A 14,793-nucleotide genomic window follows, 5' to 3' on the forward strand; every position below is an offset into this window, starting at 1 on the left:
GTTTTTCATCAATTTTTCCCAAAGTCCGCCTTTGGAATGTAAACAATTGCGTGACGCGGGTATAGTCACTCGTTTCCGACAACCTGCTCAAAGAAATCTTCAGAAACGTCGTATGCGGAAAAAACAATGAAAAATGTTCTCTTTTTGTGTAAGTTTGTATAAGTATATAGTTTTTTCATTTGCCTTGCATCACCTACCACATCCCTGATAAAAAAGGGGACTGCAGGCTGCAGGGTAATGATTGTACATGTTTCACATAGCTTGTTCATTCCCAGAAGATGTGTCACTTAATACTTTCGCTGATTACCAATGACCGTTTTAGAGATAAATTTAACCAATTCTCTATCGTTTATGGCAATTAGATCATTGACAAATTTACTCAAGTGAAAATACGATAAATTATTAAAACTACTAACTGCGTGACCCCATCTCAGGTCTTCTACGACTTCTATGCTGTGCAGAAAATTTGTACATTCACAATATGCTCAACCTGAACTAGAAAATAACAGCAAAAGGCCGAATTTCTAGAATTTGGCCGAGAAAGAGATATGCGTACGCGTATGCGTTTCAATCATATTGGGACACGTTTGTTAAAAGCTCTACTTTTTCTACTTTAATTAGTTGTTTGTTCAATGTAGTAACAGTTTCAGACGTATTATTATCCTATTTGTTACCTGTCTTTTAAATTTGCAGGTCATAATATTGGTAGAGAAATATAGATTGCAGTGGTCGATCTAAATTAAAGTACCAGTCTCTGGGCGCAGCTCCGCCGGCCCCTTTTGCTGAAAACATCACAACATTTTTGCCTCCTAAGGTGATTCATCAGGAATAAAAGTTGTCGAACGATTTTTGTGAAACGATTTTTGAATGTTCGAAAAATGCAATAAAATTAAAAAATAGGCCAGCGTGCTTAGCCTGCGTGAAGCCGTATCCATAAAGGGTGATGGTACGGCTACACTTGGGCTACATCATGCTCGGAGAAGAGATTTGATGGGCCAACTCCATTTGTGCCTGTACTAGTTCTAATCACTTGTATTATTTGATCGGTTAGCGTTACATTTTGTAGCCTGCGAACAGGCTCCCAGTGAGCCCGAACGAAGCGAGGGAGCCTGTAGACATTCTATTGATGCCGCTGTTCTATGATACCAGTTCCTGGTATCATGATATGATTGGTTAAATCGCTGATTGTTGACATCTTTGAGATGAATATTTGACAGACTTTGTAAAATTATACGACTCCAACGGTTCGTTACAATAGTGCATTTGCCGTTCTCTTTTAAGTCTCGGTCTCTCGACCTCTCGTTATTTCACAAGTGATTCTGAAGAGTACTTTATGGTCTGTTACGAGGAGGAATTTTAAGTAGAAGCTAGTGGAGTGGAGCCGTTTGGCGGTGCTATAGCAATTTTTTTTAGAGGTCAAAGGCAGGGTTTCCGGAGTTTCCGCCGTTATCTCCTTGTCGCTTCGCAGAGTTTGACACCTCTATCATGTGTTTATAATTTCTTTAGGCTCATTTCAGTATTGCAAAATATGTTTTAAGCTCTCTAAGTTAAGTTTGAAATATTCCGTGAACATGTTGCTTACTTGCACTCTATATTATGACGCCCGGCCCGGCTATTTGATTAGCTCGATTACCGAAAATGTAGCTTCTTGACAGGTCTAATTACCTCATTGACTGATTTGTTACAGGCTTATCACCAAGGGCGGATAGGCACATCAAAAAGAAAGTCTACAGGCTCCCCTGTCCCCGCCCCGATCGCTTTGCTCTCCGAATTCTTCTGTTTCGCACCCGGCGAAATTTTTTCCGTTCTCGCCGGGAGCCTGTTCGCAGGCTATACATTTTGCGGTAGCTGGAAGCAAAGTTTATTAAACATACCAGGAACAATGCTGCAATATTTAATCCACAAGCCTGGAAAAATCAGAAGCTAGTCAAAATGTTTTCATACAGGTAAAAAGTATTAACACGAGTGGGACGTTCTTTGATCCGACGTGAACCCGTTCGACCCGTTTGGCTTTTGGGTATTTTCCCTCTGACGTTTTTGTGCCTTGATATCTCTCGAGGGACCCGACATCTTTCGTGACTGTGGCTGGCCGCGTCACGCAATTGTTTACATTCCAACGGCGAATTTAGGGCAAAACTTTATGAGAAACACAGGCCAAGGCGGCCTACTTGAAAACATTTGCCCAGAGATATTATTTTTCATGTTCAAACAAGTGGGTGTATAGTTAACCCGTAGAAAGTGTTTTCATGACATTTAAAGTTATAGCCCATAGAAAAATATGGCGATGTTTTAGTGCTTTAAGACCCCTATAATTCGCTTGCAACACATTGTCAAATTTTGCGTCCTTGTTCCAGCTCGCATCGGGCTCAAAAGTAACTTCGATTTATTTTATTTTTCGTTCAGTCGTACCATGAAGCCCTGAGTTGAATATAGAAATCATTGAAAGATTCTCAAGTAGCTGTTGTGTCGTGTGCGATACGATCAAATATTCAGAGAATCCAGCAAAACCGGAAGTAGATTTTAAGCTCAATTGAGGAGAAATCGTTTTTTCTCAAATTTCTTTCAAAAAAATTCCTGTATTAGCAGAAACTAACTATGGTCCGCTTGTTTTCTAACTAGTGCCAATCTATGGGCAAAATATGAGTGAAATCGATTTGTCGCCTTGTGCCGGTGTTTGGTCTATAATTATAGGCAGTGGTTCTTAATCAGGTTCTTGATTTTTATTTAAAATAAAACAACTTGTACTCATGGGTGAGGCCTTTATATTGAATCATTTACGGTACAGTATTGTGGACTTATATCACTGCCAGTGGTCTGGCTAGTTTTTGTTACCTTTTTTGTATCGCAGGTCATAACAGGTTCTATAGGCGGGTTTTTACTGTGTAATAAATAGATCTGAGGGTACGTTTTCACAGCAGTCTGGAGTCTGTGTTCATGCTACCTACCGAAGATAATGATTATGATGAAACTAACAGCCATTATTGCTGCAATTTTTTTACCAAGTCAAACCTAAACGGAGCAGGGAAGCATAAATACCAACAAATTTTCTTACCAAAATAAAATACTAAGCTGTTCTTGATAACGGTTCTTGTAAAGAAAATAAAAACCGCAGTTAATGTTCCACAGAATCTATCATCAGTTTAGCTCTGCTCATATCTACCACACCCAGGTCTACGTAAATTGCAGCAAGCTTCTACCACACTCCCACCTCCATTAATTGAGAAGGTATTACGTCTCTAGAGGTCGAATCGAAAGGAAATTATTCTGTTGATACTTGTGTACTGAATCACAGAATTTACTTCTTGCCTGATTACTTATAGGATTAAAATGGTTGATATTATTCTAACTCCACACAAAGGCTACTATTATGTTACTTATATTTTTGAGCTTATTTTGCCTTGCCACGTAATTAATTTGAATAGACATTTAACACATTTCTTAGAACTCGCCGTCAACGGCCAATTTGGCCAGTAACTCATATTTTTCTAAAAAGTATCTTGAGTGATTGATTTTCAAAAATGAGATTTAAACTTTCCAGGGATTTTAGGTGATGGACAAAACACTGACCCCTAGTCCATGGACTACCCTAATGGACTACCCAAATGGACTACCCTAAAAAATACTATTTCAGATGAGTGGTATGTTAAGAAGCTGCGATTATATACTTACACTGCACGGAGGATGCTTTTCTTTTCGTTCCGCATCGCCTTCAGTCGCCATTTTGAATAACTATACTGAATAAAACAACCGCTGAACAGAAAACGCGTAAATTTCCACATAATTATAGTCCAGGCCAGCCAAGAATACCACTGCTTCCACTCCACTCTTAATTTTTGTAGCGTAGTCGTTGGAATTTCTTGCTGTTCCATAGCGTTATCCTCATTCCCATTTCTATTTCATTTTGATATACTGAGGAAAAAACCAGAAGACTAGCTGCTTCTGTGCCATAATTTTCGGCACAAAACAAGCAAAACAAATCATGAGTAACATCCTGAAGATCGTTTCGTCTGTTCGAGAAAGACTGAGCTACTGAATCACACGGGAGCATGATTGAGTTGTCCACAGAATATTTGATTTGATTTGAGTCTACGCTTTTTGTGTACCGTGGTTGTTTTATTCAGTATAGTTATTCAAAATGGTGGCTGAAAGCGATGCGGAACGAAAAGAACAGCATCCTCCGTGCAGTGTAAGTATATAACCACAGCTTCTTAACATACCACTCATCTGAAATAGTATTTTTTTAGGGGTAGTCCATTTTAGGGTAGTCCATTTGAGTAGTCCATTAGGGTAGTCCATCGACTAGGGGTCAGTGTTTTGTCCGTCACCGGGATTTTATAATTACAAGAAATTTGAGAACATTTGTAAATCTCGTCAAAGTGCGGCTTCTCGCCTTATCAAATGCTCAATCAAATTAAATTTTGTCGATTTGTAGTTGGAACGTGATGAAAATAACCATTTTGCGCGTGAACAAAGTATTCGGTGATTTTAGAAGCTCGTGACAGCAAAATCATTTGAGCTGGAAATTCCTTTAGCTTTACCCATCCGTTAGCATTCGCCGCCTATTCACAAGTGCATGTGAGCAGTGATCAGCCAAGCGCTTAAACAGGTATTCCAAACGCGAGAGGTTTCTTGAATCCTTATCGCTTTTTTAATATTACAAGTACATTTGTAGCTTGAAATAATATAGGATGTACGATCAAACAGTTTATACAGGACTGTTTGATCAAGAAAGTATAAATAATGATTTTACTTTCAAACGCACCGACAATTCCACTAGACATTCGTTTTGTAAATCTACTAGACTGACTAGAGAGGTCATGCAGGTTGTCAAAAGGTTTGGCAATTACAAGGTGTTATCGGAAAATGTATCTAACAGGTAATCAAAATGTAAGTCCCACATTGTAATTGATATTTCACAGCAAATTCCGTCCTGTAATAAAACCTGAAACAAGAAGGAAGAATGTCCGACCCCAAACAAATGTATAGTGTTTTAACCGCCATTACTTCGTAGTGTTAATTATTATCCAAAAAAGTTGCAAGAAAGATACCCAAGAAGGCGTAAATCCACGTCACCTCCATGCCACACTATATTAGCCTGCACAATCCCAAGTTTTGTTTATGGAGCATTAGGGCCTTTTTTGGTGCTTTATTGACAAAAGGCGAGAAAACACAATTGGAGTTATTCTAAGACTTGGAAGTTGCTTCGTTCTCACACCTTCTAATTGTCTATTAGGAGAATAACAGTGGCATAAATTATCAGCGTAACGTTTCAAGTGCACACTTGAGGACCTCGATGCCCTCCACACGAGAATGTCCTTTATAACCCAAGCAGTTCTCAAGAATGTTTTAGATTAATGATGAATTAAATGGGTGCTTAAATGAGGACTGAGAAAATTTGGAGGTAGATGACCATGTTGAGTGTCATTAAGGAGGTTATTGTTATTCGTGGTGTAAGATAAGATGATGAATGTTCATTGCGTTGTCTTTCGATGGTGTCAATTTCAGGTGTGGACTACGACCTGCAATATATACTGCTGGTTTTCATAAGGTAACGGGATCGATGGTCTACCTGTCACTATTTGTAGCACGTTGGTTTGCTGTTAATGGCATATTTCGATTTTTTCATTATATTCTAACTATCACGAGTTTCGCTCTATCCGATGCTCTTGGGATGAAATCATATGCGCAGAGCTTTTCGTTCCTCGAGCCCCTTGTTTCTCCCCGTACACACTTGCCTCCATGCACAAAGAATTTTGTACATGACGACATCATCTTATTTATTGCTGTATTAATATTACAGAATGCTCATGTATTTGGGGTTTACAGTGCACTGAGGTGTCCTTAATTACACTTTTTTTGATTTCTATTTTTTCTATTCGTTTCGAAATAGTTATTTATAGGTTTTCCACTTAAGATAAAGGGGAGGGGCGGTGGCCTCATGGTTAGTGCGCTCGTCTCCGGATCGAGCGGTCCGGGTTCGAGCCCTGGCCGGGGACATTGTGTTGTGTTCTTGGGCAAGACACTTTACTCTCACAGTGCCTCTCTCCACCCAGGTGTATAAATGGGTACCAGCGAACTTAAATATTCCTATTCGCTTCATGCTACAGAAACCGGGATAAGCTCCGGCCTGATGGGCCACTTGGCTCGCATGCAGACTTTACCTTTACCTTTACCTTAAGATAAAAGCGCGATAATTTAAATTCCTGAGGCCCAGTACATACGTCGCATTTCTGCCGTGTTGAATTCAATTCAACGAATTCAATTCGACAGAAATTCGACGTCTGAACCGGCTGCCGCATTTCTGCCGCACGTTCGACTGGTCTTGTCGTATTATCCGACAGAAATGCGACACCGATTCAAACGTCGAATTTCTGCCGTGTCGAATCTAATACATACACTATGTAAATGTTTTGAGCATGCGTAAATTTTGGTCCTTCCAAAGAAAAAGAAGAAACTTGGCCATTCTCGATCCAATGCAACCCGAACATATTGCAACACATACTGCTGCATTGTCAGCCTTCTCCTTCTCGTCCCATTAGCGAATAATTTTTCGCAAAATTTAAGTTCTTTGTCACAGTATATTAATTCGTCCGCGATATTGAATACTCCGCTGACCGACATACCCGACAGTATTAATTCTAAATTAAGTTGGACATAAGTGCGACGTATGAATCCACAGTCGCATTTCTGCCGCTCTTAATTAAATTGAATTCGGCACGGCAGAAATGCGTCGTATGAACTGGGGCTGGGTTTTTTTTTTTTTTGTAGGCTGTTGAGTCTTGCCATAGAAAATAGTTACCGAATAGGTTTTTGGCTCCTCCTTTTTCGAATTCTGCCAACTTGACGAATTTTGCTATAGCTTGCGACTAGGCTCAGCTTTGAGTCACACGTGCAAGCGGCGAAGAGCGAAGCGAAGCCTGTGCTCCAACCTGAGCCTGCTCGAAGGCTAATTTTGCAGTAGCCCTACAATCATCTTTTAGCTATTCAAGAGAAATCGGTTCTGTATACAGGAATATGCCTGCGCGTATCTGTACGGTTTGGTTAGTGGACACGAGGGGTGTTAATGATATCGAAGTTTCGGTTTGAAATTTTAATAATTTGACATTTCGACCACGAGCATTCCTCGAAATAAAAGGAACTCCGGTGGCACAAACTAAATCGGGTATTTTATCTAGTTAAAAGCTATTTGAGAGCAAAAAAGAGAGCAACCGATATTTAAACTTCTATCAAGAAATTTTTTTCACAATTTTTCTCGGTATTTCCTAATTTTGCTATAGGCCGAAAATTATCTTTAATTCTTGCTATTCAAGGGAAATGTTCTGTAGACAGGAAAATACACCTGAGCGTGTCAATTTGCAGTTTGGTTTGTGGACACGAGAGGGGTTAATGATAGCGAAGGTTCGGTTTGAAATTTGATAATTTGATACTGATTTTGACCACGAGCATTCCTCGAAATTAATGGACGTCCCGTGGGTACATACTTAATCAGGTATTTTATCTAGTTAAAGGGAAGCTGTCACGTTATATTTGGTTAAAACTGTTATAAATTCACGAAATGGTCCCTAAATTTATGTAATAAGAACTTAATTAGCTCTAACTAAATGATTAAAAGCAAATTCCTGAAGAAAGTAACATTTTTGCAAAATTTCAACGATTTTCGAACCAAACTTGAACCCTTGAAAAACTGACATCCCGGCGCTTTTTCAAAGCCAACATATCGCAATCCGTTTCCATCCTCGCCATCGTTAGCCATCCTTGCTTCCTAATGGGTTTTAATTATTATTCGAGTTCTGCTCTACAAAATAGCATCATTACTGTCCAGCTTCCAGCGATCGATATATATTATTTATATTTCCAAAATCATGCTAAAAATGGTGGCAGTGTCCCTTAAACAGCTCTTTATGAGCAAACAAGGAGAGTAATCAATTTTTCAGCAAGTCCCATAAAATCGCACCTTTGCTCGTTTTTCTTTTCTGACCGTGACTCTTAACGGAACTACAACACTAAGCCTGCGCTAACTTAAGTTATAGGTAGCTATTACGTTAACGTTTTTATTTTCAGATAAACTTGCAGGAGTTTGTCAAATTTTCTTTGAGGGATCTGGTCCACGTTTTTAATACTTCTGTACTCCAGGATGATACGCAATTAAAATCTCACACCAAGCTCGACTTTCCTTGTGCCTTTTTATTAACCACATATCCCTTACAAGTATAACAACATTTAACGGAAAATGGTTTCTTTCCAGGCAATCTCGTCGCAGTTTAATGCTGTGGAGAGAGAAAAAAAAAACTTTCTGGAAAAAAATTGAAGGCATATATTGTACCTTACTACATAACAACCACTCAGTGAAATGCAATAACCATAACAAATTCGCCATTAGCCAATCAGAAGCCGTCTACTGTCCTGATATCCTGCGATATCGAGTCGCTGACCTTTTATGGTCTGAGAGGAACTTTCTACTATCAACTCACTTTTAGTACGCTTTGACGGCATACCATGCTGCTTTGGCTCGGCTCGCTATGGGTAATTTGGTTCGTCCAAACTCCAACCAAACTCGTAGGATTCGAAAACTGAAGAGTGCCGAAAAAGACCGAAAACAAGTTGATAGAGCAGTCATATAAGTAGTGAAAAAATCTTAAAAATATATAAATAAGAAGGACCAAGAGGAGTTGGTGCCACACATTATACTAAAATCTTATTGGCCCGAGACAGAGGGCCAGCTTTAGTTACATGAACCAGTTTTCTTCAAGCCGGCGTGGGTTACTTGTCTCGACGTTGTTGTGAACTGAAAAAAAATTCAGTAATGCTATCTTATAAACGATCCTTACCTTTCTTTCTAGTTGCGGAGACATCTTTTTTTGCATGCCCTCTTAGTTTCAAAGTTGTTGGCATTGCCGCCGCATCCACCATAGATGAATTTTTTGCATTTTCCAGCCCTTTTGTTAAAATAGAAGCGTGGAAAATATCCTCTACACGGACCGATTATCTTTGGAAGCAGGCACGTTTGCGGATCCTCACAAGTCTTCTGGCATGCGGCAAGAGTTTCGAAGTTGTTGGCATTGCCATCGCATCCACCATAGATGAATATTTCGCATTTTCCGGCCACTTTGTCAAAATAATAGCGTGGAAAATATCCACGACACGGACCTGTCTCGCTTGGTAGGTTGCAGATATTTTCTCCTTGCGCCACCACAATACCTAAGTAGCATATAAGGAAGTAAAATATGAGGTTCTAAGAAAAGAAATAAACTGCATCAAGGAATATATCAACGACATGAGGATAGAAAATTGTGGTCGAGACATGAAATGAAAGAAATGAATGAAATGATCTTCACTGCGTTATCAAGTAAAGAAAGTTTCGTTTTGCTTGAGTCAATTTAGCGGTCTCGCGCCAACACAAGATGTTTGCCGAAGAATATGTCAAACACATTTTGTATTGTGTTGAACATTTCCCCTTTTAGTTTACAAAAGGCTTAAAACGGACCGCAAAAGCTTAATGTTGCTTCTTACTTTTGGGTCTTAAAAGCTATCATCCAGGTATTCGAAAGTGCCTTTCAATACATATCGTACCGGTATATTAGTGACGAGGTGGTGGGGAAGACCTTTCTCGGGTGTGAAGTTAATGATTTGGGAATCTTTTAGTTACAAACCCTCGACCAATTCCTGGTGTTTAGTCACCTTGTTTTGATTATTTCCTGACCCCTGATAGAGGTCAAAAAATGACAGACCAACTCAAACGGACACTGCTGGCTTTAGTATGTCTTTACTTACCTCCAATGATAATGATGATGAAAACATCAACAAGACTTGCTCTCTTGGCCATTTTTGCTACAATTTCGTTATCGAGTCCAACCTAACCGAAGTAAAATCGACTTACAAATAGCAATACACTTGTGTAATCTAAAATCTTAATTCTCTTAGAGTAATAATACGATACAATAAAAATCTATTTAACGCTCACCATTTAATTTATTTATTTTAAAAATATGGTAGTTTTTCTACAAAACGATAATATATTCAATATAATTTCTTGCATGCCATGGATGGCCAGCAAAATGTGCTAATTTTTACATGTTCAGTGGTAAGAAAAGCATGTGAACAATTGTCCAGACCATAAACAATAGAAGACAAAAATGGCCATAAAATGTCAAGATGTTGGTCATTCCACCAAGTGTATTGAAATTCACTAGATTTCTCCTCATATTATTGTATCCCTTCATACCTTCCATACCCCCTTACCAAGAAAAATACTTTTGAACTGTTATTTTTCAGTCTATAATCAGCCTTCTGGAGATGATGTTTTTTTAGTGGACCATAGTTGATAGCTGGGTCCTTTACCGACTATGAGTGGCCCGGACTATCCAATAAGCTTTCGACCAAAAGTTCGTGCACGGAATATATTTCTAAGTGAACCAGTTTTGTGTGTGGTTTGATTGGTTTTTGGTGTTAAGAGCACTATTGGCATGGTTTTGGGGGCTGCCACCCGCTAAGGCACTATGGAACTAAGGCACTATTAAACTAAGAACTAAGGCGCTGAGGTGTAAACTTTAACGTTTGTTTAATTAATTCGTTTCAATTCATTAATTAGTCTAGAGGCAAGGAAGTGGTGGGGGTGGGGTGGGAAAGGTACTTGATTATTAGTATAGTATTGGCATTATCGGACAATCTAGTCCATAATTTTAGCGTGCGTTGGTTACTCTACGTAAAACATGTTCCACCTACGCCGGTTGAGTATGAACATCGCAAAGCTAAATATTTGTTTTAGAAAAGCCCTTGCTCTCCTTTTGTTACTATTCTCTTTAGAACAAAACCACTTTGTTCTATAGGCATGCGCAGATCAGTTAGCGTTCGTGTATTTTATCAATCTCGTTCCGAGAGTCTTCGTTCCCCTTGACCAGCGGTCGGAAAACGACAGCTCTGGGAGCAACCATTTTGAAATAACCGAATTCTGGTGATTCTGCCCATCCGGTTTCACTGCGCAGTCTGCATCTATGGCGCATCCCTAAAATGGTTGCTCCTAGAGCTCTCGTTTCCCGACCGCTGGTCAAGGGGAACGAAGACTCTGGGAACGAGATTGGTATTTTATATATTGAAGGGGAGGATACATTGCATACGGGATGACACACACATGTTTTCGTTATGGTAGAACCCAACATGTAAGACGCATGCTTCTAGCATCGTTAGTGTTATATACTGTGTTTCCGCGTACTTTTAGTTTTATATGCCATGTAACCGAGGACGGCAGTTATTTTTCAATTAGCGACACTTCTCCCTTTTTAGAGCAAAACTGAAACGTTATCGTGGATGCGTATTTTTTAGACAGACCAAAACGTTCCCAAGTTAGTGGCTTTAATACTCAAATTGTAAATTTGTGACAAAAGAAACCAGGAAAGTGCTCAAATATTGCTGCAGACGCCGTATCATCTAATGAAAGCGCAAATTAATTTAATCAGTCTCTGAGGAGACTCGTCTATATAGTACCGATGCAGAATGTAATAAAAAAATCTAATAAAGAGTGATTTTATATTTTACCTACGAATCTTGCGGTACCCTAAAGTCGTTTACTTTGTTTTCACTGTCAAAGCTATCACGAAACTGAATCTAGGACAAAAAGATAAATTCGAATGAAAATTTAAAAAATTAGCCGTCGTGGTTGACATTCTCCCGACGACGCAGAATTTGGTCATTTCTCGTTGTTGTTTTGCAGAGGACGGCAAAGAATTTACCAAGAATTATGACGCACGTGCGCAGCCATTGTTCTCCTCATTAAACCTTTTGTTCAGCGACGTTGCCGTTGCCGTCGTGGTTTTCTTAAGCTCCCTAATTTTATTAGCCGCAGTATGGCCGCCGTGTTTCGCGACGTGGTCATTTTCTCATGGGTCGTAGTCGCCCTTCGGGTCGCCGGAGCTTCGTTACTAGTAATGACCATCAGAGGACTGATTTCATATCTAAAAATAATTTGAGTGGGATTACCTTGAGAACAAGACATATATAGGTGAGCGATTTAGTTTCTTACCCTTCATCCTGAATCTTGCTCTAGATTACATACTTTTGTACCTTACAAGTTTAAATCATTATTTTCGGTCCGAGAGAGCAATAAAAAATGCTGCAATTGCGAGCTCGAGACGCGCTCATACGTAAATAATTAAATAATCTCTCTTTTATTCATTTCATTTTCGAGTTCCTGCCAAGTTAACTTGCCCGACAGGTATTACATGCTTTATTATCGTTACTTGACCAATGTTACGCCTTGATATTATTGGCATATTTGACATTTTGCCTTTTTCTTCAGTCGAAACTCAGGAAGTGTCAAAAATTGAGTGAATGTCGACATACTGTTAGTTTAGGGCGCTTTCCATTCGACCAAAAATTCCGAAATTTTTGAAACGGGGACAAATGGTACGAAAATTTCCAGGGAAAAGTTCCAGAAAATCCGGAAATTGTTGCATTTCCGAAAAGCGAACCATTCAACCGAAAATTCTAGAAATTCCGGGATGAAAACCGAATGGAACGGAAAATTCCAGGAAAATATTTTCGAAAATTTGGGTATACCTCACGAGGTTTTCCTCTGTTTCGGAAATTATGCAAATTCTCGATTTTCTATTCAGCGCTAATTCTTTTGGCCGCGATGACAGCGAATTGGACATCTCACGCAAGCATGACGGCGACGCGTATTCGAAAATTTAAAATACTTTAGAATCCTTTCACTAATATATGTCGATCAATACTAGCTACGGCTAAATTAGTGAAGAAAGCGTTTTATAAAAATAATGCCCCTGTGGTGTACTTGTTTGTTTTGCATAGCTTGGCTAAGAAATGTACAAAGATTTATAACGCGTGCAGAACCATTGTACGACTCATTAAACCCTTTGTTTTGCGACGTTTTCGCTGCGCCCGTTTTGGTTTGCATAAGGTCCATGCTGTTGTGGTCTATAAAAAGTCACGATGTCGACATATCAGTGTTCTGTTTGCTTCTATATTTGCGATTTAAACCTCGAAGTCATTGAAAAATTCTAAGCGAACAAAACTGTGCGCCCTGTCGTTTTCCACACTGGAAAAGTCTGTACCATTCGCCTATGAAAATTTCCGGAAATTCACACCGGAATTTTTGGTCGAATGAAAAGCGCCCTTAGTCAACTGGAAGGTCTACAGTTGAATTTCTTAAGACCGCCCTTAAGACAATATAATTAAGCATTTCAATAGACCAATTTCGTAAAATTAAAATTGAGCCTGAAACAATAGACCTCAGTACGAGGCTCTGGGGAATAACTACAGAGTTTGTGGGGTTTATTCCCCAGAGCCTCGTACTGAGGTCTATTGTTCAAGGCTCAATTTTAATATATCGAAATTGGTCTATTTGTAGAATATACCTCAGACAGTGGGCTATGTTGACCAGAAACGAGAACAAATGCAATTTCTTCTTGATTTACAGGAATCCGTTCTATTACCACCAAGTCGACCAACAACAGCGCTTATGAATAGTGTCATCAGACAAACAAATTTCACGACCAAGGCTTGCTTTCAAAACGCAAATTGAAATTTTTTCGTGGACAAATTTCCTAGGCAGCAAAGATGAAAAGAATACCCTCGTGAAAAGAACACGAAGGTACCCGAGGTTTGAGAAAATTTATCTCAAATGAGGTTTGGTGGTGAGTTTTAAGCACGTCTTAGTTAGTTACAAATGTTGTCAAATAGCCGAAGTGTTGGCGTAAACTTTATCATATACTGATGTCTAAAAGCTCATCAAAATAAGACCTTGAGGAAACTTTTTTCGGTCTCATGTTTCTCGTTCAAACAATATACTTTCCACACCCTCCATGCCCTCTTAAACGCGAAAAAATATTGATACCTCTGTAATCCGTATGTTGAGATGGATAGTTTGTCTCCTCTGATTCATCTTTGATATTTTGAGCTAAAAACCCTGGACACCATGCTGATTTACAGGCGCCAATTCAATTTTTCAAAATCAGACTAGTTTTCCACACATGACCCTATTTTTTTCCATTTCTGAAACAAGTAATTCATTATCTGTCCGGCGCAGCAAAAGCTTGAGGGAATCTATCGAGTAGAACATTTTCGCGCGAACGTCCCTGACATTATCACATACCGATATGTTTGAAAACTCTTCAAAAAATTTAAAGATCAAAATAATTATAACACCCAGTGAAAACCTTTTAACCATTCATATTTCTCTTTAAGACGATATACTTTCCATGCCCTCAATACCGTCTTAACAAGAAAAATATTGATACCTCTGTAATCCGTATGTTGAGATGATGTGTCTTCAGTGAGGTGTTCAAAGAACTGACGTTTCACCGAAATGTTGTGCTCGATATATCTTTCTTTATTAGCTTCGTCAATAAATTTGGCGCTTCTCACAAATGACAGTTCTTGTTATTTGCGGCCTTTGTTATCAAAAGTGAGCTGCCTTGAAATTCTTAATTAAAAACGAGCAACATATTTGGCTGCTCATTTCGCTCCTTAGAAACCATTAGGGCTGTGTACAAAAGTGTATAAAATCGATCCCCAAAGGTTCTTGAGTAAGACCAATACTGTATCATAATTAATCTCCAAGACAGGCAAATAATATCAACTGATTATTTCGGATGACCGGTTTCAATAACTTAGCGAGCATGGTCTCCTTGTAAGCTAAACAATGGAATAAAACAGTGAACCTATATTCTCAATTTAGCATTTATTATTATTATTATTATTATTATTCCGGTTATAGGCTCCCTCGGAGATAAGTTCCTCCGTTTCAAAGCCCATCCAAAAGCCCTTAAGAAGTTGTAT

The 14,793-nt window shown here is 39.0% G+C and overlaps 1 protein-coding gene across 3 annotated transcripts; it reads right to left on the minus strand.

Moving 5' to 3' along the window:
- Window positions 1-8,166: 8,166 nt before the first annotated feature.
- On the minus strand, window positions 8,167-14,325 carry LOC149112724 (actinia tenebrosa protease inhibitors-like). 3 transcript variants are annotated; one of them, XM_089290666.1, is made up of 4 exons: window positions 14,253-14,325; window positions 9,772-9,853; window positions 8,829-9,198; window positions 8,167-8,267 (listed from the first exon to the last, which is right to left on the minus strand). In XM_089290666.1, exons 2-3 carry the CDS (start codon window positions 9,821-9,823, stop codon window positions 8,837-8,839), a joined length of 414 nt encoding a protein of 137 aa, XP_089146792.1. In that variant the 5' UTR covers window positions 9,824-9,853; window positions 14,253-14,325; the 3' UTR covers window positions 8,167-8,267; window positions 8,829-8,836. The 3 variants fall into 3 exon arrangements, with proteins under 3 accessions (XP_089146792.1, XP_089146793.1, XP_089146794.1); XM_089290667.1 differs by lacking the exon at window positions 14,253-14,325 and adding an exon at window positions 13,850-13,867; XM_089290668.1 differs by lacking the exon at window positions 14,253-14,325 and adding an exon at window positions 12,017-12,104.
- Window positions 14,326-14,793: the final 468 nt, after the last annotated feature.

Source organism: Orbicella faveolata, unplaced genomic scaffold (genome assembly GCF_042242905.1).
Source record: "Orbicella faveolata isolate gen_17 unplaced genomic scaffold, um_ofav_v1 contig_2, whole genome shotgun sequence".
Lineage (NCBI taxonomy): Eukaryota > Metazoa > Cnidaria > Anthozoa > Scleractinia > Merulinidae > Orbicella > Orbicella faveolata.